Source organism: Orycteropus afer, unplaced genomic scaffold, assembly GCF_000298275.1.
Source record: "Orycteropus afer afer isolate SDZICR_OR568_19922 unplaced genomic scaffold, OryAfe1.0 scaffold00015, whole genome shotgun sequence".
In the NCBI taxonomy this organism is placed as follows: Eukaryota; Metazoa; Chordata; class Mammalia; order Tubulidentata; family Orycteropodidae; genus Orycteropus; species Orycteropus afer.
The window spans coordinates 11,188,760-11,212,478 of record NW_006921602.1 but is presented as its reverse complement, the minus strand read 5'-3'; the positions used below and the strand labels follow the sequence as shown (position 1 = coordinate 11,212,478).

Genomic DNA, 23,719 nt, shown 5'->3' with positions numbered 1-23,719 from the left:
TGGCCTCATCCTTCTTCAGTCTGTCTCAGTCTGGAAGCTCTGCTGAAACCTGTCCACCATGTGTCCATCTGCTGGTACTTGAAATAGCAGTGGCATAGCTTCCAGTATCACAGCGACATGTAAGCCACTGTAGTATGACAGATAAACTGACAGGCAAGTGGTGGAAGGCAGGAAATAAGTATGTATAGACAAGTAAATAAAACTAGATAACATACCACAAAGTTCCTATGCACTATCCCACAATCATCCCAACTGGGAAGTTTTAGCATCTGTTTATGGATAAGCAGCTGAGGAAAAGAGAGGTTATGTGACTGTCAAAAGGCTACACAGCTAGTTGGAGATAAGTTGTAGTTCCAGCCCAGCCCTGACTTCAAGTCCATCCCTCTAACACCAGGCTATTCTACCTCCTAAAAAATATTTTCAACTAACAGTTCTCCCATTGATGTCTTATTTTAATCAAACAGCAGTTTTCTAGGGATGGAAGAGTTTGGGGCAGGTGGGAGAGAATGGGAGGAGTGACATGGGTTGGGGAGCCCTGTGGAATGAGTGAGGACCAGCCAACTGGCCACATCTCATCAAGAGAACTTAATAAAGTAGCAGACCAAGGACAGGACAATTCTTTTAATCAGAACATGAATAGCTTTGGATCTAAAATTGCACCATAAAAATTGAACTTTAATTTGTACTGTCTTTCCCAAGTGTAATTTTACTTTTGGCTACAGAAATATGACTAACTTTATGCCATCTTGCCTATTTTCTCAAATCGTTTTTGCACTGCCTACAAGTTATTCAAAGCAAGTTTTAAGCACGAAGAATATGTTTAATGTGATTTCAAGCTGGCATCAAGGCTTAGTGGAAAGCACCCAGGGGCTGAATGGGCCTCCAGAGACCTGAGTTCTAGTCCCAAACTTGGTCTGTAGGCCTAGAGAAGATCCTCCTCCCCGTTCAAACAGTGTGTCTCGCTAGATTGGAGCTCTGAGAAATGTGGAAGTTTTTGTTTGTTTTTACAGGCCCCAGCTCCTGGACCAGCCCTGTCTGCTGGGTGGAGGGGGCTGAGAGGGTTTGGTTTTGTGATAACTACCAAAGGTCTTTGCACAGGGCCAGCTGGCCAGGGTCAGGGAACCAGTGTTTTGGCCCCGTGGCCTCTGCAGCCATGGGCGGCCCCAGCAACTGGTCCCTTCAATCCCTAGGGGCCTCCAGAGTGTGGGCCTGGGGTGACTAAAGACAATCCTGGTCCCAAACTGTCCATTCCTCAAATGAGGAAGACTGATTTAGCACCACAGATTGTTACAGCAGAAGAGTGCCCAGATTGGCTGGCCTTGAGGGTCCCACACACTGGCTGTGGGCCCAGTGAGTAAGAATCCCCAGAGAGTTTCTCACAAAAAAACAAAACAGATTCCTGAGTGGCTCTTTGCCAGGCTTTCTGAATCAGAACATCCAGAGCTGGAGCCTGGCATTCTTTAACAAACACCCCAGGGGATTCTCAAGGATAACTACCAGGCCAGGAAACTTTTGAATTGGTCCAATGGGTCCCCACTTTTCTGGGTGAAACTGAGGCCCAAAGAAGCCTCAAGCCAGTCAACAGCAAAACCAAAATCAGAAGGCAGGTCTTCTGACCCCCAGTCAGATGCTCTTTCCACACCAACACCTAGAGCCCACAGAACCCAAAGGAACTACCCATCATTTATTTGTTCTTGTTTTCTTAAAATCAAAGTCACTAATGCACACAGTTTAAAGAGTCAAATACAGGTCGTTTGACAATCACTCACGCTCACTCATCTACCCTTCCACAGAGGCAACCCCTGTCAACTCTTTCAACTGATCTTCTTGGTATTTACTCTCACCATTGGCAGTTTGCATTTTACAATGAACATGCATTACTTCATATTCTTATTTGTTTTTAATAGTACAGTTAGGATGGATTGCCAAGCCACAGGACTGGCCCCCATGGACCGTGGAGTCCCCCAAGGATCACTGGGCGCAGGCCACCAGCTCCTCCAGGGCTTGCTCGCGGTGGTTGCCATGGACCAGCAGCACCTCCTTGATCCGGTCCGGCTGGAAGCCCATGTCACTGAACTGCTCCCAGAGCCGCAGGAACTCCCCGGCCTGAGGGGGTGGGGGAAGGAAGGGTATTAGTTCCAGAGAGCTGTGGTGCCCCCAGGCCAGGTGAGCCTGTTCCTGGGTAACACCTGCCATTTCCCTATATTCCTGGGGTGCCTGTGGGCCACAACCCCCCATCCTCTGTTAAGGAAGGAAAGCCCTGTCTTGGGCCTTCACTTCCTGGCTCCATCTGGTTCACACTCTCCTGTACTTGGTGCTGGGGGCAGGAAGAGCCAGGCTGCATAGTGGTGCCCACAGGACCCCTGGGGTCTTTGCTCATCCTCCAAACACTGCTGAGGTTTCATACCATGCAGCCTCCACATTCCTTCCTCCTTCCAGCCCCCTGCCCCCTAACTGTCCCACCTCATTACTCCTCCTCAGCATCTCTCCCATCCCTCTGTGCCCCCTCACTATCCCACCTCTCTGTCCACTCCCCACTCCCTATGTCCCTCCCTCAGCCTCTGTGAGGAGCTGCTCTGCTGAGCTTGGGTCAGCTGCCAACTGTGGACAGGCTGTCTTCATCAGCACTTAGAATTAACTATGCACCACCACTGTATGCGTTCTGGATTTCCAGGTGGGTGGCACACTCCCCAATCAGAGGGTACAAGCCTCTTTGTACATGGCACCTATCAGGGTGTCTGACAAAGAGGGGATGCTCGATCTACTTGTGGTGCTGACTCAATGAAATAAAACAAAACCCTTGCCTCTCTCTGTGCTTCCTGTTGGCCTCCAGCCTGGCTTCGTTCCTCCCACTCCCCTCCATGCTTCGTAACCCTGGGCCCTGCCTTCTCCCCAGGGCAGAGCAGATAGCTATGGCCTGACTCCAATCACAGGTCAGCTCTGCTTGGGCCCCACCCACCCCAGGGCCTGGGTGGGAGGCCCTGTTCACCTGGCTCTCAGAGAACTGGAACATCTCCATGGCTTCCTCCACCAGAGCCTCCTCATAGCCCTGTCGCAGCAGCCGGTCACAGGCGCTGAGGTAGCTGAGAAACTGGGTCAGAAAAGGGCAGACAGGGAGGGTCCGTAAGAGGAATGGAAGAGCAGCAGACCAGAAAAGAGCTTAGGGCTAGGGAGATGGGCAGCCCACCACATACAACATGGCCCCAGAGACCCCATGAGCCAATAGAAGCGGGACAGAGGCCTCCTCTAGAGGTCTGGGGACAGATAGATGGCAGGGGGTTTTGATCTGCTGTCACAAGCTGGAGGCTGGAATCCTGAAAAGGGCTGTCAGGGTGGGTTAGAGTGTTCCCAGAACCTAACTGGGGAGGGGGCCAGGCCTCAAACATAGTCTCACTCCCCCAGCCCACCCCCAGGCCATCACATATACATGAACCACCCACCAAACCCTGCCCACTCTCCCTAGTGAGCACCTATGAGTGGGAAGGTAACTGCTCAACCCAGTCACATCTCTGTCCACCAGGACTCCACTAGCCCCTATAATACAACAGGCCTGCACCAGTGCTGCAAAGTGCTGACAGGGGAGACAGTGGAGACAGTGGAGACAGGGTGATAGTGCCTCCAGAGCTGAAAACCAATTCAAGTCACTGCCTACTTAAGTCACCGGGGCTCTTTTGGCCCTCAGGATAAAGCCCTGCCTCCTGACCAAAGTTCAAAGGCCTACTCAGGACCCCTGTCCTAGTCTCAGCTCCTCTTCACCTTCTTGAAATCAAAGCAAACCAAACCCACTGCCATTGAGTAGATTCCAACTCACAGTGACCCCCATTGGGTTTCCAAGGTGGTAAATCTTCATGGAAGTAGATTGCCCCGTCTTCCTTCCACAGAGTGGCTGGTGGGTTTGAACCGCCAACCATCTGGTTAGCAGTCAAATACCTTAGGCACTGCGCCACCAGAGCTCCTCTCTAGGCCTTTGTGTATCTGGCTGCCTTAGCCAAGGCTAGCCTCAACCCCCTTCCCTGGAAGCCTCTCTGGCCCTTGGTCTGACCTGGGTGCAGACAGGCCTTGATGCTCCCACAGTGCCCTGTGCTCTCCCCATTACAGCACATACGGTTGTGTTGTTGCTTTACTAATCTTCCTCATCTCCTCATTCACTAACTTTTTGCACCACGAGGGAACAGTTGTGTCAGTCATATTCACCATTGTGTCCCCAGCACGCAGAACGGCAGTCAGAAGGAGCTCAATAAATGTATGCTGAGTTTATAAAATGAATTAATAACAGCCTTCGAGGAGCTCCCAGCTTAGAGGGGGAGATAAACCAGATACATGAAAACATCCGTGCCAGGCAAATCAAAGCAGGCTTTATAGGAAGTCGGTGCCAGATGAGGGCTCCAGACCAGAAGAATGATGAGTGTGCATTGAGAAGGAGCAGGTCGGGTTTCTGCAGACCTTCAGAGCTCAGCAGAAAGCACAGATCATCTAGACTAATGATTTTCAAGTGGCTTCAACAATAACAAGGTGAAGTCAGAGCTGTTCTAGGAGATGTGGGGGTGGGGCAGGAGGCTGGAGTCTAGCACTGCTGCCCCAAGGGACTCCTCAGTCACCTATTTCACCCTTAGAGTACAGTCTGAAAACCACCCACTCAAGAGGAAGTGGGAAGAGAGCTATTACATTGTGGGGATTGCAATCAATGTCATGAAACAAAATGTGTATGCACTGTTGAATGGAAAATGAATTTGCTCTGTCATTTTTCACCCAAATCACAATACAAAGTTTAAAAAAAGAAAAGAAAACCACCCACCCAAGACCTGCTTTCACAGTTAAGGAAACTGAGGTCCAGGCAGGAGAAGCCTCGCTAGTGCCTTTTCCACCAGAGGGTCAGCCACTAAAGGAGGAGCTCTGAGCTGGTCTGAAAGTAGACAGTTTCCAAAGATGAAAACGGGAGGGAGGGCAAGGGAAGCTGGTGGGTGCTTCCTCACCTCTTGGTTCAACCACAGCAATCGGTTCTCAACATTGGTGCTCATCACAACCACCTGAGGAACTTTAAAAATGGCACATGCATGGACCTCACCTCCAGAGATTCTGCTATAATTGGTTTGGGATGTAGCCTGGGCCTACTGTCCCCCATCCCAATAGCTCTCCAGGTGATTCTAATATTCAGCCAGGTTTTGAGTCACTAATTCCAGGGATAACTGAAGGGTGTTGGTTTGAAACAATGAGACACTCCACAGGAGAAAGTTGTGGCAGCCTGCTTCCATAAAGATTACAGTCTTAGAAACCCGAAGGGACAGTTCCACTCTGTCCTACAGAGTCACTATGAATTGGAATCAATCAATGGCAATGAGTTTTGGGTTGGAGTTCCACCCCAGATCCATGGAGTGGAACCCTCCAGTGTGGGGCCTGAGGATCTGCATTTGTAAATATTTAGCTGCTGCTTGTTTAGCGTTGGGGCCTACAGGACTGGAGGAACCACCAGCCTACCTCAGGCCCCTGGGAGGGTGATACTGTCACCTTCAGACCATGGGATGTCACAGTTGGAGGAGCCCCCAGAAGTCACTGACTTCAAACAGGCCCTTTCCATTCTGTGAATGGGGAAACTGAGGCTCAAAGAGGGGGCCTGGTATGCCTAGAGTCCCATAGCAACTCTGGGCCTGGCCCACATTTGTCCTGCCAGGCATTCAGTGAGCACACTCATCACTGTGGAAGGAAGGAAGGAGTGATGGACATTTGGCTTTCCTTTCTTCTTGACTCTTCTAAGTGCTAGGGTTCCATCATTTGATCCCCTCCTTCCTAGACCATCTGACATTTATCTCTCCAATCAAAAAAGATTATGTGTCTGTCTTTCAGCTGGAGAAGGAATCTGAACCTAGGGGAGCTGCTCAGTTAATGGTGGAACTGCACAGAACAGAGGGAAAATACTAACTTGGCTGGAGAGGAAGGATGCAGTCAATCACCCTGCAGTGCCTGGCCCCTGACCATCCACTGGGGAAGAAGGCCACCCAGGGATCCATGGGCCAGCCAGGTGGTCAGTCCATATCTGGAGACACAACATTCCTGATGTGTGGATCCTTCCAGCCCACCCACAGGGAGGCCAGTGCCCTGTGTGCTTGACTAATCAAAAGGCCCCACAGAGATGACCTGAGACCTTATCCTCGTCACTGGACTTGAAGGGATGGGGGAGCCCCCACTGTGGGTCTGTTCCCTCACAGTCCTCCTGGCTGGCTTCTTGGCCAAGGTCCTCGCTTTTCTGCAACAGCTGAAGGTAGGAGCAGCCTTTGATCTACTCCTAAATCTCAGATCAGTCAGGGGTGCAGTCCTGTGAGGTTCTCACACAGAAAATAAGAGCACAGAGTTATGCATCAAAGATTCAGAGTCAGATCAAACTGGCTTCATTCCTGGTGCAGCCACTGACTCACTGGCTATATGAACCTCTCTGGCCTCAGTCTCCTCATCAGCAAAGTGGGGACAATAATAGCTACCTTGCAGAAGTAAGAAGACCTAATTGAATACCTTTAGACTGAGGGACTGGCACAAAGAAGGTATTCAATATATGTTAGCACTGCTCACCTCTCCCTGCACCATTTTAGCTACATGGGGGTTACTCTGTTGAAAGATTGATTCCCTCTAGGACAAAGCATAGACTGATGAACCCAGATGAAGCAGAAGTAGGTGAGGAGGGAGACCAAGTGCATTTTCCCACCTCCCGAACTTGGCAGCAGCACACACTGCTTCTGGCTTCAGTTCAAGAGTCACTTCATTCTCCTTTTGTCCTTCCTTCCCCCAGGACCAGGCTTCTCCTGACCTCAGGGACCAATATTAAGCAGTCTCAGTGATTATGGAAAGGTGTCCCAAGCTTTCTGATGGTCGGAGGACAGGAGAAAGGAATAAATGCCAACTGCCCTGTCGTTGTTGTTAGGTGCTGTCAAGTTGGTTCTTACTCATAGCAGCTCTATGTACAGCAGAATGAAACCTTGCCGGGCTTGCACCATCCTCACAATCACTGCTATGTTTGAGGCCATTGCTGCAGCCATCTCATTTGAAGATCTTCCTCTTTTTGGCCGATGCTTTACTTTACCAAGCATGATGTCCTTCTCCAGGGACTGCTCCCTCCTGATAACATGGCCAAAGTACATGAGACAAAGTCTCACTATCCTCCCTTCTAAGGAGCATTCTAGCTGTACTTCCTCCAAGACAAATTTGTTTGTTCTCTGGCAGTCCGTGGTATTTTTAATATCCTTTGTCAATACCATAATTCAGTGCAACAATTCCTTAGTCTTCCTTAGTCATAATCCAATTTCTGCATGCATATGAGCAATTGAAAATATCATGGCTTGAATCAGGCACACCTTAGTCCTCAAGGTGACATCTTTATTTATTAATTCTTTAAAGAGATCTTTTGCAGCAGATTTACCCAGTACAATACGTTTGATTTCTTTTTTAATTTTTATCATTATTTGGGTGAAAGTTTACAGAGCAAATTCATTTTCCATACAGCAGTTCATATACATTTTGTTTCGTGATGTTGACTGCAATCCCCCACAATGTAACAGCTCTCTTCCCATTTCCTCCCTGTAGTTACCTTTTCTCTCTGTCCTTCTTTCCTATGCATTCCTGCCCCCTGAGCTATCTCCCTGGGCAAACACTACCCTTCTGTTCTCCCATGATCGATTGCTCTAATAAGTGTATCTAACTGACATAAATGTTCACCCCATATGCCTGTCTATTGTTTGGCTGGAAGCCTCGGGAGTGAGTTCAATTCCAGACTTGAAGGGTAACTAGGGGCCACAGTCTTGGAAGCCTCACTAGGCTCTATCAGACCAGTAAACCTGGTCTCTCTCTTTTTTTTTTTTTATGATTTTGAGGTTTTTTCTACATTGTTCTCCCACTTTATCTAGAATCTTCTGTACTGATCCCTTTCCAAGTGGTTGACAGTGGTAGTCAGGTACTATCTAGTTCTGGTCTCATGGTCATATAGGCTGAGGTTTGCACAATCTACTAGTCCCTTGGACTAATTAATTGTTTCTATGTGTCTTTGCTTTTCTTCATTCTTCTTTGCTTTGCATGAGGAGAGACCCATTTTTGCACCTAGATGATCATTTACAAGCTTTTAAGACCCCAGTTGCTACTCACCAAAGTAGGATGTAAAACCATGTTTTTGTGTAGTATGTTATGCCAATTGAGCTTGATGTTCCCTGCAACCATGGTTCCACAGGTCCAACTACTTGCTCCCTCAGGGTGGTTGGCTGTGGCTAAGAAGTTATCATAACTTTGCCGTTTGTTAATTCTATTATATATTTGGACATTCTTATAGCACATACAAATACATGTGTAGAAATATTGCCTGCCAATCTTACATGTGGTCATGGGTATATTCCCTTTTGCCTAGACATACCTGATCCTTCAGCCAGTCTACCCATCTATTTACCTGTAGGTTAATGTTTCTTATCATTGATAATACAGTATTATAAATGTAAAAGGGTTTATCTTTGTTGTCTGTACCTCTTGTGCACTTCTCTGTATCTTCTTTTTCCTCAGTGTTATCGTGTTGGTCACTTGCTTTTGGTACATTGCCTTTCCCTTCACCAAAATCAGTACTTGTCTCTACCTGTCTAGCAGTGTTGCCTCCTCTCCCCTCCCATCCCTGGTAGCCAAAAAAGAAAGTTTCCTTCCATATATAAACCTTTCCTTGACTTTTTACAATAATGAACTAATACAATATTTGTCCATCCTCCAAGATCATCCACGTTATGCAGTGTTTTGCAGATTCTACATTATTCTTTAGTGTTGCATTGTATTTCATTGTGTGTATGTACCATAGTTTGGTTATCCATTCTTCTGTTGATAGGCACTTAGGTTGTTTCCATCTCTTTGCTATAATACGTTTGATTTCTTGACTGCTGCTCCCAGAGGCATTGATTATAGATCTAAAAGAAAAAAAAAATCCTTAACAACTTCAATCTTTTTTCCATTTATCGTAATGTTGCTTATCAGTCCAGTTGTGAGGAGTTTTGTTTTCTTTATGTTGCGGTGTGATCCATACAGAACACTGAAGGCTTTGATCTTCATCAGTAAGTACTTCAAGTCTTCTTCACAATCAGCAAGCAAGGTTATCTGCATATTGCGGTTGTTAATGACTCTCCCTCCAATCCTGATGCTATAGTTCAGCCTCTTAGATTATTTGCTTATCATATAGACTGAAAACTGACACACAGCTTTCCTGATTTTTAAAACCATGCAGTATCACCTTGTTCTGTTCAAACAACCGTCTCTTGGTCTATAACAGGTTTCACAGGAGCACAGTTAAGTGTTCTGGAATCCCCATTCTTCACAATGTCATTCATAATCTGTTATGATCCACAGAGTCCAATGCCTTTTCATAGTCAATGTTGTTGTTGTTATTATGTGCCGTCGAGTCAGCCCCGACTCATAGCGACCCCTCCTTGGGTTTCCGAGGCAGTATCACTACGGAAGTAGGATTGCCCAACAACACAGGTAAACATCTTTCTGGTATTCTCTACTTTCAGCCAAGATCCATCTGACATCAACAATGATATCCCTCATTCCATGTTCTCTTCTGAATCTGGCTTGAATTTCTGGCAGTTCCCTGTTGATGTACTGCTGCCACCATTTTTTAATTATCTTCAGCAAAATTTTCCTTGCGTGTGATATTAATGATATTGTTTGATAATTTCCACATTCTGTTGGATCACCTTTCTTTGGAATGGGCTTAAATAGCAATCTCTTCCAGCCAATTGGCCAGGTATCTGTCTTCCAAATTGCTTGGAATAAGCAAAGAGCACCTCCAGTGCTGTGTGTTTGCTGAAATATTTCAATTGGTACTTCATCAATTCCTCGTGGGCTTGCTTTTCACCAGTGCCTTCAGTGCACCTTGGACTTCTCTCAATGCCATCAGTTCCTGATCATGTTACCTCATGAAATGGTTGAACATTGACCAATTATTTTTGGCACAGTGATTCTGTATATTTCTTCCATATTCTTTTGATGGTTTCTGCAACATTCAATGTTTTTCCCATAGAATCCTTCAGTATTGCAAGTCAAGCCTTGAATTTTTTTCTTCATTTCTTTCAGCTGGTGTTCTGGTTACCTAGTGCCACTCTGACAAGAATATACCACAAATGGGATGGCCTTAACAAACAGGAGTTTATTCTCACAGTTTGGTGGCTTTAAGTCCAAGTTCAAAGTGCTAGGCTCTAGGGGCTGGGTGAATGCCCCTCAACCTCAGGGTCCAGCTCTGCCTCCTGCTCCCGGACTGCTGGAGCTAGAGGCGTTTCTTCACTCAGACAGCTGCTGGCTGCTAAGGCTGACAAGCCCAAGGTTGACAAGTGAAAAGGCACAGTCCCAATGTTACCAAACCACATGGCAGGCCATTAATTTAAATCCATTGTAAGTCCCAAGATTGGCAGAGCATGGAAGGCTACTGAACAACAACACGAATACATGCAGGATCCAAGCGTGCCATAAGCTAGAGACTATCCCCAAGGCTTCTCCTTATATACCGGAAGCACATCCCAAAGGCTTGTGGTAGATCCCACCATGGAGTTGATTGCCAGTCTCATCATGGGGAATAACTACCACCAGCTGCCCAGCCATTCAACCAGGCCCAGCTAAGTTGACATACAAATTTAACTACCACAGCTTGATAAATGCTGAGCGTTTTCTTCCCTTTTGGTTTTCTAACTCTAGGTTTATGCACTTTTCATAATACTTTGTTTTCTCAAGCTGCCCTTTGAAATGTCTTTATGAGTGTCCATCAGTCTTCCAATAAGAATGTGAACTCTTTGAGAATGGAATCTGAGTGTGGTGGACACTGTAATGCACCTTCCAGATCCGCCTTCAGTGAAGGACCTGTTGCCCCAGATGCTGGGAGAGTTAAGCTATCTGACTCTTCAGGGATTGCTTCAGCTTCAGAGAATCACTTCTCTTGTCATTCCTCTTCCCAGGGGGTGATTGAGGCAGGAGTATAAAGGCCTGACCATCTCAGCCCCACTCAGGACAACTCTGCAGGGTGACATATGCGGCAGAGCTGTAAGGTTGGCTGAAGCTCCTGTTGGGCCGGCATCCCAGCTCAACTTCTCCCTCTGCCCATATTCCTGTTTCTGTCCCCTCCCTCCCACAGGACTGGATACCCATGATCTCTTTAATAAACATCCTGAATGTCAAACTCCATCTGTGTTCATTTCTTGAGCAACACAACCTGTAACACTGGGTTTTACATACCTTTGATTTCCACATAGCTCCCAGCGTCATCTAAACACACCCACTGCCATCGGGTTGATTCTGACTCATAGTCACCCTTTAGGATACAGTAGAATTGCCTGATAGCATTTCCAAGACTGTAAATCTTTACATAAGCAGACTGCCTCATCTTTCTCCTGCAGAGCTGCTGGTGGGTTCGAACTGCTGACCTTTTGGCTAACAGCAAAATATTTTAACCACTAAACCACTAGGACTCCCTTCTAAACACCTAGGAGAGGCATAATTACTCATTGATTAGGTGGATTGATGGGTGAATGGAAAGCCAGAGAGATCACAGTGGGTATGAATGAACTGTTCATTGAGGGAAGTGGTTAAAGCTGCACCAGCCAATACGGTAGGCACTAGCCACATGTAGGAGCTCTGGTGGCATAGTGGATAAGGGATTTGGTTACTAATCAGAAGGTTAGCAATTCAAACCCACCAGCTGCTTCATGGAAGGAAGATGGGTGATCTAGTTCTGTAAAGATTCACAGCCTCAGAAACCCAGTGGGGGTTGCTATGAGTCAGAATCAACTTGATGGCAGTGAGTTTGGTTTTGGTTTTGAGCCACATGTAGCTATTTAAATTAAAATTAATTACAATTAAATAAAATTTAAACTTCAGTTCTTTAAGTGCTCAATAACTTCATATGGCTAGTGTCTATTGGATTGGACAGCACAGATACGGAACATCTCTATCATTGCAGAAAGTTCCATTGGACAGTGCTGGAGAGATTCCTGGCTACGCAAAGCACCAGGCCCTTGTACTTGGGGCAGAGTTCTAGGACAGGATTAAAACTCCCCAGGTGGGCATGGAGATTCTTGATAAATACCCATGAAAAAGGTAGCATTAGGGTCAAGAAATTTGCTCATGACTCCTGATGATGATGGCTATGCTAAGGTTAAGGCCATACTAGGGTTCTGCCTCTAAAGAGAAGAAAATCAAATTCAAGTTAAAGATAAAAATATGTGGCCACTCAGTTGGCTACAGCTCCACAGCCCCCATGTCTACGTTCCCCACTCACCTGGCTCAGGCTCTGCCTCCCCGTCTTCTGCAGAGCCATGATGGCCCTATGCAGGGGATACCCCAGAGCAACCACAGGTCCGATGAGGTCTTGTTCCTCCTGACTCAGGGCAGACAGTAGGTCAGCCGTAGAATCAGAGTGTGAACAGTGGGAGCTGAGAGGCTGGGGCATCTTCCCAGGGGGTGGCAGGCAGGTGTATGGGCTGAGGGACTGAAATAAAGATAGGCTGGACATGTCAGTTACCACAGGAGATGACATCCTGCTGGGCTGGACATTTTAAAAGGCACCTTTTCATACAACTTTCTATACAGAATATAGGGACTAATATTGTGAAAGTCTTGGAATCTCACAGACCCAGGTTCAAATCCCAGCTCTCTACCACTTACTTAGTTCACTCATATGTAAAATGGAAGCAATCATCATAGCTACCTCAAAAAGTTGTTGTGAGGCTTAAGTAAGACAATGTGAATAAAGTGATTAGCAAAGTGCTTGGAATACAGTAAATGCTAATATTTCATTTACAGCTTCTAACAACCCTACAAGAGAAATATCACAGACAGGTCTATGCTATTATCCCATTTGCTAGATATTGAAATCTAGGTTCAGAAAAGTTAATGACTTGATAAGTCACACACATTTTGGACTGAAACCATATTCAGAATCAAAGTCAAGGGCTCTTATCTCCTATCTTGGTATAACATGGATTTTCCCAGCCAGACCCTCCTTCTTGAGTTTGACTGGGGTGGGGCTTGGCAGGGCATGGAACAGTATAGGGACTGGGCACACCTATCCCTCAGTTGCGGTGCTGAGAAGACTCAAACAAACAGATCCTGGACTAAGGAGGATGGCTTGGAAGTGCTCCAGTTGATTTAGTTAGCATCATCTTCAACTTATCTCCCATGAGGAAGTACCATCTGCCAACCCTGAACACACTAACCTTCCCCCTTTCATTCCCAAGGGAAGCCTAGCTGTTGTACTGGTTCTTGGGGTTGAAGGGTGTGTGTGTGAATTCCCCACATATCCCCACCTTCTGAGGGATTTCCTTGGCATGGCTCCATCCTAAGGTCTTCCCTTCACTCCCAGGGTGGAGAAACACCCAAATCTTAGCAACTGAGTCTACTCTTGTGATCTTGAAAAAGATCCTGCGGTAAAGTGAATTACTTAAAATATGGCTCTTCTAGCCATATTTGGGAGCTCTGGTGGCATAGGGCTAAGGCATTTGACTGTGAACCAGAAGGCTGGTGGTTCAAACCCACTCCTCGAAAGGAAGATTGGGCAATCTACTTCTGTAGTGATACTGCCTCAGAAACCCAAGGAGGGGTGGCTATGAGTCAGATCCAACTTGACAGCAGTGAGTTTTAGCCATGGTCTTTGTGACTCCTGCCAGATGACTGGGTGGAACTATGCACATGTGAGATGCTGTGGTCCACAAAAAGGATTGGATAGTTTATTAATGTAATAAGATACATGGCACCCTTGTGAGGTGGACTGTGCAGATAAGGTGTATGGAACCCTAACGTGGGGACTGGTCAGTTTTGCCATCCACTAGGCTTAAAATGAACCATTTCAGAAGCAGAAGACAGGATCTCACTACCATCAACAGAGAAGAGCCAGAAGTAGAGCATGTCCTTGAACCAGAGATCCTATGCTAGACCTCCTTGGCAGAGAGACGGCAGAGAGACATCACTAAAAGAGCTTTGTACCACTTGCTGGAGCAGGGCAGGGGCCACAGGGTCAAGAGGCTTTGGGCCAAAGAGAGGTGTGCCTATGGGAATGGCCAAGGGATGGTTGTCTTGATTGAAGAATTGTATCCTGAGCATTCTTAAACCTGAACCTGTTACTTCCCTAACAAACCCCATAATTGTGAATATTGTCTGTGAGGTCTATGTGGCCATAGCAATGAATTATCAAACCCAGCAGAGAAGTAGAGACCACCATGGGAAGGATGGTTGGTTGTCAGAATTGGTAAAAAGGTTGGAGGGTGGCATCATGTCTCACTTCGGCCTCAAAGGAATCAGCCTTGGGCTGATGCTGCTGGTGGTGATTCTGTCTCCCACTTCTGAAGTTAAGAGGAGGTCAGAAAAGGATGCCGCCTCCACACCCTTTTTGCGTATCCTTAGCCTCTCCCTGCCTCGGTTTCCTTATCTACAGAACAAAAATGGCATTTTCTCCTTCCTCACACAGGGTTGTTATTGAAAGTTAAATTTAATCTCAACCAGGGAAGAAACTGGCATCAATAACCAGCCCCTGATGTGGGCATGACCTGTCCAGTTTATAGAGCTTCTTCTCCTCTGTGATGTTTGCTCTAAACAACTATGTGAGGTGTTACTAGGCCCACTTTATAGGTAGAAAAGGGGTGGCTCAGAGAGGTTCAGCAACTTGCTCAAGGTCGCATTGTGAGTGAATAGGAACAGAGAGATCTCAAGCCTGTCTTCTGAATTTCATTTCACCTTGGTCATATTCTATTACATCTCTTGGCCTACCTGGGGTTGCTGAGGGGTGGGAATAGGCAGAAAGCTATACCTAACTGCCACCTCCTGCTACCAGTACTGACCTGCTCATGCAGACATGATATAGGCTTTGCGGAATCTGATACTTACACAGTTTGAGCCCTCTTAAAGAAAAAGGACACACACTTATGATACAAAATTAGGTACAAAGCCCTAGAAGGTACAAAGTGAGGGGACTGCTTCAGCTTCATTGGCTTCATCAAAAGCTTACTTCTGCTCCCAGGGTTATTACTGATCCACTTCCTCTGTTCTGAAGCCACCTTAGCATACAATAGCCCCAACCTCTCTGTCAATGCTTGACCCATCCATCACACAGCTCTGGGCCTTGTCTCACTCTCCCTTGCCCAGCTCTCTCTGTCTTGTGGTTTTGGCCCTGTCTCTCCCAACACAGGGTCTGATTAGAAGTGACTGTGCAGTGAATATTCTTTGATTGAGCCTCCACCCATCCTAGAGCAAACCTCCCCCAGTGGGAATCCCTAGATTTGAGACACATTCATAAATTCAGCAGACATTCATTGAGCACCCCCTATGGGCCAAATCTGTCTCTGCGCACTCTGGAAACTGACTGCGATCCAATTCCCGCCCCAACGTAACTCATATTCCAAGCAAAGGGCCGCACGAAGGGCCGGGTGGACGCAGGTAAGAATGGGAGGAGGAGCAAGAAGAGAAGATCGAGGCTATCGACCCGGCTGGGAACCCAGATAGCGGGGCCTTGGCTGGTGGAGCAGGCAGAGTCCTTACCGGGACTGTGGGCTTGTGGCTCCTGAGTGGGGGCATGGCGCCGGCCGTGGAGGGCCGCGGGAGCGGTGCGGGGGCGCTGGGCGGCTGGGGCGCGGGGCCCAGGGGCGGCGCGGGGCTCGGGCAGAGGCTTAGCGCGCGGTGGCCACGGAAGCGGTGCAAGAGGGCGCGGGTGCCTGCGGCCAGCCTTCCCTCTGAGAGCCGCCGCCGAGCACCAGCCAGCTCCGACCTCACCTCGCGCAGCACGTCCAGGGAGCACAGGCGATGGCCCGGCCCGGGGCTGGCCGGGGAGCTGGGCTGGGGACCGCAGGGGTCCGGCTCCTCGTCGCTGGTAGAGGAAGCTTCTTCATCCTTCTTCTCCTCCTCTTCCTCGGAATGCTCCTGGGATCCAGTCTCTGGGCTTTGGGCTGCAGCAGGCTCAGGCACTGGCCTGTACTCGGGGCTGACCAGCAACAGCCACGCGGGTGGGGCTGACGCTATTCCTGGGCCACTGCATTGGCACAGGTAGGGTCCACGGACGGCGGCTTCCACCCAAAAGAGTGCCTTCCTCTCCAGGCTGAAGTCGTGCTGCGGAGAGTAGCCAATGTGAGGACTTGGGCACCGAATAAATGATTAAAGAAAGACTGGAGCAAAATAGGGAGGTAGTGAAGGACCAACCCCCCCCCCCCCAAAAAAAAACCCACAACCCACTGCCATCCAGTGTATTCCAACACATAGTGACCCAAATCCTTATAACTTCAGTTTGAGAAAAGAGTAATTCTCACTCTGAATCAAAATCCAGAAGCCATAAAACATACACACAACCTGCATGGCAAATGCATCCCATAAGCAAGGACAAAAGACAAATGACAAACTGGGGGAAAATAGCACTCACACACATCACAGAGAATGGCTAAGTTCACTAATGTGGAGAGTGCCTAGAAATAGATAAGAAAAATGACCAACAGTCCAACAGAAAAATGTGCAAAACGTGTGGATAATCCATAGAGAAGGACAAAAATGGCTCAAATGTCTGAAAAGATGCTCATCATAATGGAAATGCAAAGTAAATATACATTGAGACATCATTTTCAAGCATCCCTTAGGGAAGATCTGAAGTCTGATGACACTCTTTTGGGGAGTCTGTGAGGCACAGGCACTCTTGTAATATTGTTGGTTGGGATGTGAATCCATCCAGACTCCATGGGGGCAATTTGGTAATATACTCACACACATTCAAAAGGACATTTGTATATGGTTATTGCAGCATTGTTTGTAAAGCCAAACCAAACTCACTCTCCCTCAAGTTGGATTCAACTCATAGCAACCTCTCCTTGGGTTTCCAAGGCCGTAACACTAGGGGGAGTAGATTGCCCAATCTTCCTTCCTTCCAAGGAGAGGCTGGTGGGTTTGAACCACCAGCCTTCTGGTTAGCAGTCAAATGCCTTAGGCACAACTGTAAATAATCTAGTAAATGTCCATCAAAAGGGGACTAGTTTAATAATAATATGTCTATATAATGTAATACTACACAGTGGAAGACCAATTGTTCTATGTACTGATAGGGAAAAATCTCAAAACATACTAAGTGAAAAAGGCAAAAAAGAATAGCAAGTATACAATCTACCTTTTAGCCATATAGAACCAGTCCAAAGGACTAATGGACCATGATAACTTCAGCCTATATGACCCTGAGACTAGATGAACTAGATGGTGCCTGGCTACCAATGCCAACTACTCAGAAAGGGATCAAAATTGGAGATCCTGAATAGAGTGGGAGAAAAATGCAGAACAAAACTCAAAATCATAAAAAAAGACCAGGCTCAAAAAAGACCTGGCCTGATAGAGATTGGTGCAACCCCTAGTATTATGGCCCCAAGTCACCCTTTGGACCTGGAATTGAACTCACTCCCATGGCTTAACTCTCAGCCAAAAAATAAGCCTATGTGCTGAACATCTACTCCCTAGATCCATGGGAGATGAGTAGGGAAGCATTTGCACAAGGAGAAAGGTAGGGAGGCAGGAATGCAAAAGTAAGAAGGAAACAGGGAAAAGATAACCACAGGGAGGAAGTGGGAAGAAAGCTGTTAACTGTAGGGAATATAGCCAGTGTCACAAAACAAGAGTGTGTCCAAACTGTTGCATGTAAAACGAATGTTTTTTAAACTTTAACCCAAATCACAGTAAAAAAATAAAAATTTACCTTTTATGTGAAAAAGGAGGAAATAGTTGTATTTGCTTATATATACACACATAAGAATCTCTGAAAGGATATATAAAAAAATAACAGTAAGGGAGTAGGGTGGGGAACTGAGCAGATAGGGATATATCAGAGGGGGACTCTTCCCTCTACCAAAACAAACAAACAAACAAAAAAACCTACCAGGGGTAGGTAAACTGCCTGTGGGTCAAATCTACCCCCATTTACCCAATTTTTGTAAATAAAGTTTTATTGGAACACAGTAACTCCCACCCATTTCTTTCCATATTATCTTTTACAATACAATCAGCAGAGTGGAGTAGTCTTTTTCTTTTTTTAAATTTTTTATTGTGATTTGGGTGAAAGTCTACAGAGCAAATTCATTTCCCATACAGCAGTTCATACACATTTTGTCTCATGATATTGACTGCAACTCCCCACAATCTAACAGCTTCTCCTCATAGTTACCTCTTCCCTGTGTCCTTCCCTCCTATGCACTTGTGCCCTCTGTCCATACACTACCTCTCTGTTCTCCCATGATGGATCTCTGTAAGGAGTGTGTCTACCTAATGTGAATAATGTTCAGCCCATATGCCTGTCTTTTATTTGGCTGGAAGCCACAGGAGTGAGTTTAATTCCAGACCTGAAGGGCAACTAGGGGCCATAGTCATAGGGTTTCGCCAGGCCCTATCAGACCAGCAAACCTGGTCTTTTTTTTTTTTTTTTAATTATTTTGAGTTTTGTTCTACATTGTTCTCCCACTCTATCCAGAATCTCCTCCTACACGAATATCCCTCCGAATGGTTGACAGTGGTAGCCGGGCACCATCTAATTCTTCTGATCTCATGGTCATATAGGCTGAGGATCGCATGGTCTACCAGTCCCTTGGACTAATTGTTTCTAGGCGTCTTTGGTTTTCTTCATTTTCTTTGCTCTGGATGAAGAGATACCCATCATTGCATCTAGATGGCTGCTTGCAAGCTTTTAAGATCCCAGTCATTACTCACCAAAATAGGCTGTGGAACAATGTTTTTGTGTAGTATGTTACACCAATTGAGCCTGATGTCCCCTGGGACTATGGTCTCGAGCCCATAGGTCCAACTACTCACTCCCTCTGGGTAGCTGGCTATGGCCAAGAAGTTACCACAACCTTGTCCCTTGTCAGCTCTACTATATACCTGGACATCCTTACAGAACATACAAATATGCTTGTAGAAACATCGTCTACCAACCCTATACATGGTCATGGGCAAACTCCCCACTGCCTAGACATACCTGATTGTTCAGCCTGTCCACCCATCTATCAACCTGTGGTCAACGTTTGCTACTGACAACACAGTATGTGCAAAGGATTCATCTTTGTTGTCTGTATCTCCCATATACCTCTCTATGTCTTCTTCTTCCTCAATGCCACTGTGTTGATCATTCACATTTGGTGCATTGCCCTTCCCTTCACCCAAATCAGTACTTGTCTCTACCTATCTAGCAGTGTTCCCTCCCCCCCCCCCCCCCGAACAAAGGAAGTTTTGTTCCATATATAAACCTTTCCTTGACTTTTTACAATAGCAGATTAATATAATATTTGTCCTTCTGTGATGGATTTATTTTAAGAATTGAGTAGCCTTGACGGAGTTTTTATTATCTGGCCCTTTACAGAAAAAAATTGCCAACTCCTATTGTATACCCCTTTATATCCTTGTCATTTTTTAATCACGTGGATGTATTTTCTCTAAAAAAAAAAAAAAAAAATTAAGAGAAATTAACTCCAATTAAAGGGAAACTATAAAACAACAAAAGCATCATAGTCCTCCCAAAGCTTTAACTATAGAAGGAAATGCTCTTTGAGAATTTAGCAGGGTAGAGGAGATGAGCATGAGCTTTGAGATCTGATAGACTCATATTGGAGTCCTGGCTGTGTTACTCACAAGCCTTGTGACTCTTGGGGGTGTCACTTGGGTGGGAGCTTTGATTTCCTGTACCAAAGGTAGGAATACTTACCTGCTAAAATGGTCATTGCAAGGATAAGCAAAAAGAGTGAATGGATGAAAAGTACCTGGCATGGAACTGGTGAATAGTAGGTGCTCAATAAATGGTAGCTGTGATTACTTTTCCCTTTTAGGCCCCTGTAGGTTCAGCTTATAACTTAACCACTATCTATAGCACCACTTATCTCTCAGTTTGTCGTACTGTGGTGGCTTGTGTGTTCCTGTGAGGCTGGAGGCTATGCCACTGGTATTTCAAATACCAGCAGGGTCACCTGTGTTGGACAGGTTTCAACAGAGCTTCTAGAATAAAACAGACTGTGAAGAAGGAAAAGGCCATACACTTCTCAAAGAATTGGCCAGTGAAAACCTTATGAATAGCAGTGAAACACTATCTGTTTTCCAGTCTGTTACTGGAAAACATTATGAATAGCCCTGAAACACTGTCTGATATAGTGTCGGAAGACGAGCCCCTCAGGTCAGAAGGCACTCAAAATATGACCGGCGAAGAGCTGCCTCCTCAAGGTAGAGTTGACCTTAATGATGTGGATGGAGTAAAGTTTTTGGGGCCTCCATTTGCTGATGAGGCATGACTCAAAATGGGAAGAAACAGCTGCAAACATCCATTAACAACCAGAGCATGGAATGTGTGAAGTATGAATTTAGGAAAATTAGAAGTTGTCAAAAATGAAAAGGAATGTATAAAGATTGGTATCCTAGGCATTAGTGAGCTGAAATGGACTAGTTTTGGCCATTTTGAATCAGACAGCCACGTGATTTACTATGCAGGGAATGATAAATTGAAGAGGAATGGCGTGGCATTCATCATCACAAAGAACATTTCAAGATCTATCCTAAAGTACAATGCTGTCAGTGATAGAATAATACCCATACATTTACAACAAAAACTAATTAATACTACTATTATTAAAATATAGGCACCAACCACCAAAGCCAAAGATGAGGAAATGAAAGATTTTTTTACCAACTTCTGCAATCTAAAATTGACCAAATATGCAATCAAGATGTATTGATTATTACTGGTGATTGGAATGCAAAAGTTGGAAACAAAGAAGAATCACCAGTAGTTGGAAAATATGGCTTTCCTGATAGAAATGATGCCACAGATCACATTAAACACTTCTGCAAGACCAATGACTTATTCCTTGCAAATACCTTTTTTCAACGATATAAACAGAGGCTATATACCTCGACCTCACCAGATGGAATACACAGGAATCAGATTGACTACATCTGTGGAAAGAGGTGGTAGAGAAGCTTAACATCTTCTGCCAAAACAAGGCCAGCAGCTGACTGTTGAACATACCATCAACTATTCACATGTAAGTTCAAGTTAAAGCTGAAGACAATTAAAAGAAGTACACAAGAGCCAAAATACGACCTTGATTATATCCCTCCTGAATTTAGAGACCATCTGAAGAGTAGATTTGATGCATTGAACACCAAAGACCAAAACCAGACAAATTGTGGGATGACATCAAGAACATCATACAAGAAAGCAAAAAGTCATTAAAAAGACAGGAAAGGAAGAAAAGACCAAAACGGATGTCAGAAGAGACTCTGAAACTTGCTCTTGAATGGAGAGTAGCTAAAACAAATGGAAGAAATGACAAGATAAAAGAGCTGAACAGATTTCAAAGAGCAGCTCGAGAAGACAAAGTCAACTATTATCATGAAATCAAAGATCTTAGAAAACCAAAAGGGAAGAACACACTCGGCATTTCTCAGGCTGAGAAATGAAGTGAGAACTGAAGAAAAAATTCAAACCTCGAGTTGCCATATTGAAAGATTCTATGGGCAAAATATTGAATGACACAGGAAACATCAAAAGAAGATGGAAGGAATACACAGAGTCACTGTACCAAAAAGAATCTGTTGATTGTTCTTTTATTGCAGGAGGTGGCATATGATGAAGAACCAATGGTATTGAAGGAAGAAGTCAAAGTTGCACTGAAGGAATTGGTGAAAAACAAGGCTCCAGAACTACCCATTGAGATATTTCAACAAGCAAATGCTGCACTGGAGGCACTTACTCATCTATGCCAAGAAATCTGGAAGACAGCTACCTAGCCAACTGACAGGAAAAGATTCATGTTTGTACCTATTCCAAAGAAAAGTGATCCAACAGAATGTGGAAATTATTGAACAATATCATTAACATCACACACAAGTAAAATCTTGTTGTTGTTATGTGCCGTCGAGTCGGCCCCGACTCATAGTGACCCCTCCTTGGGTTTCCGAGGCAGTATCACTATGGAAGTAGGATTGCCCAACTTTCCTTCCGAGGAGTGGCTGGTGTGTTTGAACCTCCAGCCTTCTGGTTAGCAGTCAAGTGCTTTAGCCACTATGAAGATAATTTAAAAAATGGCTGCAACAGTATATTGACAGGGAACTTCCAGAAATGCAAGCTGGATTCAGAAGAAGACATAGAACAAGGGATATCTTTACTGATTTCAGATGGATCTTGGCTAAAAGCAAAGAGTATCAGAAAGATATTTACTTGTGTTTTATTGACTATGCAAAAGCATTCCACTGTGTGGATCACAACAAATTAGGGATAACATTGAGAAGAATGGGAATTCCAGAACACATAATTGCATTCATAAAGAACCTGTATATAGACCAGGAGGTTGTCATTCAAACACAACAAAGGGATACTGCATGGTTTAAAATGAAGAAGGTAGTGCATCAGGGTTGTATCCTTTAACCATAGTTATTCAATCTGTATGCTGAACAAATAATCTGAGAAGCTGAACTATATGAAGAAGAATGCAGCATCAGGATTGGACGAAGACTCATTGACAACTGCGATATGCAAATGACACAATCTTTCTTGCTGAAAGTGAAAATGACTTGAAACACTGAAGATTAAAGACTACAGTTTACAGTATGGATTACCTCAACATAAAGAAAACGAAAATCCTCACAACTGCACCAATAAGTAGCATCAGGATAAATGGATGAAAGATTGAAGCTGTCAAAGATTTCATATTACCTGGTTCCACAATAAACACCAATGGAAGCAGCAGTCAAGAAATCAGATGTCCTATTCCACTGGGCAAATCTGCTGCAAAAGACCTCTTGCTGAAGAACAAAGATGTCTCTTTGAAGACTAAGGTGCGCCTAACCCAAGCCATGGTAGTTTTAATTGCCTCATATGCACGTGAAAGCTGGACAATGAATAAGAAAGACCAAAGAAGAGTTGATGCTTTTGAATTGCGGTGTTGGTGAAGAACACTGAAATCACAAAAGACTGCCAGAAAAACTAACAAACCTGTGCTGGAAGAAGTGCAGCCAGAATGCTCCTTGGAAGTGAAAATGGCCAGACTTCATCTCACCTACTTTGGTCATGTCAGAAGGGACTATTCCCTGGAAAAGGACATCACACTTGGTAAATTGGAGGGTCAGCAGAAAAGGGGAAGGCCCTCAGTATGATAGACTGACACAGTGGCTGCAAGGATGGCCTCACATATAGCAAGGATTATGAGGCTGGCACGGGACTGGGCATTGTTTCATTCTGTTGTACACAGGGTTGCTATGAGTTGGATCCGACTCCATGGCACGTAACAATGACACCATACTGTTGTTCAGGAGCTCTGGTGGTGAAGTGGTTAAGGGCTCAGCTGCTAACTGAAAAGTCTGTGGTTTGAACTATCAGCTGCTCCATGGAAGAAAGATGTGTGTGTCTGCTTTTGTAAAGACTGTTGTTGTTGTTGTTATGTGCCATCGAGTCGGACTCAACTCCGAGGCAGTATCACTACGGAAGTAGATTGCCCCATCTTCCTTCCAAGGAGTGGCTGTTGGGTTTGAACCACCAGCCTTCTGGTTAGCAGTCAAGTGCCTTAGGCACTACGCTACCAGAGCTCCCTTGTAAAGACTACAGCCTTGGAAAACTTATGGGGCAGTTCTACTCTGTTCTATAGGGTTGCTATGAGTTGGAATTGATGATGGCAACAAGTTTGGTTTTGGATATTATTGCTGCTATGGGAAAATGTCTTTCTTTTTTTTTTTTTTT

The 23,719-nt window shown here is 45.4% G+C and overlaps 1 protein-coding gene across 1 annotated transcript in view; it reads right to left on the bottom strand.

Annotated features, from left to right (window-relative positions):
- Nucleotides 1-1,971: 1,971 nt before the first annotated feature.
- The window catches only part of UBAP1L (ubiquitin associated protein 1 like), a 25,466-nt gene continuing 3,718 nt past the window's right edge, over nucleotides 1,972-23,719 (bottom strand). The window contains exons 2-5 of the mRNA XM_007957728.1: nucleotides 15,526-16,089; nucleotides 12,275-12,484; nucleotides 2,990-3,091; nucleotides 1,972-2,106 (exon numbers count right to left, since the gene is read on the bottom strand). Coding sequence (XP_007955919.1) covers nucleotides 1,972-2,106; nucleotides 2,990-3,091; nucleotides 12,275-12,484; nucleotides 15,526-16,089 — 1,011 coding nt within the window. The remainder of the gene's footprint in view (nucleotides 2,107-2,989; nucleotides 3,092-12,274; nucleotides 12,485-15,525; nucleotides 16,090-23,719) is intronic.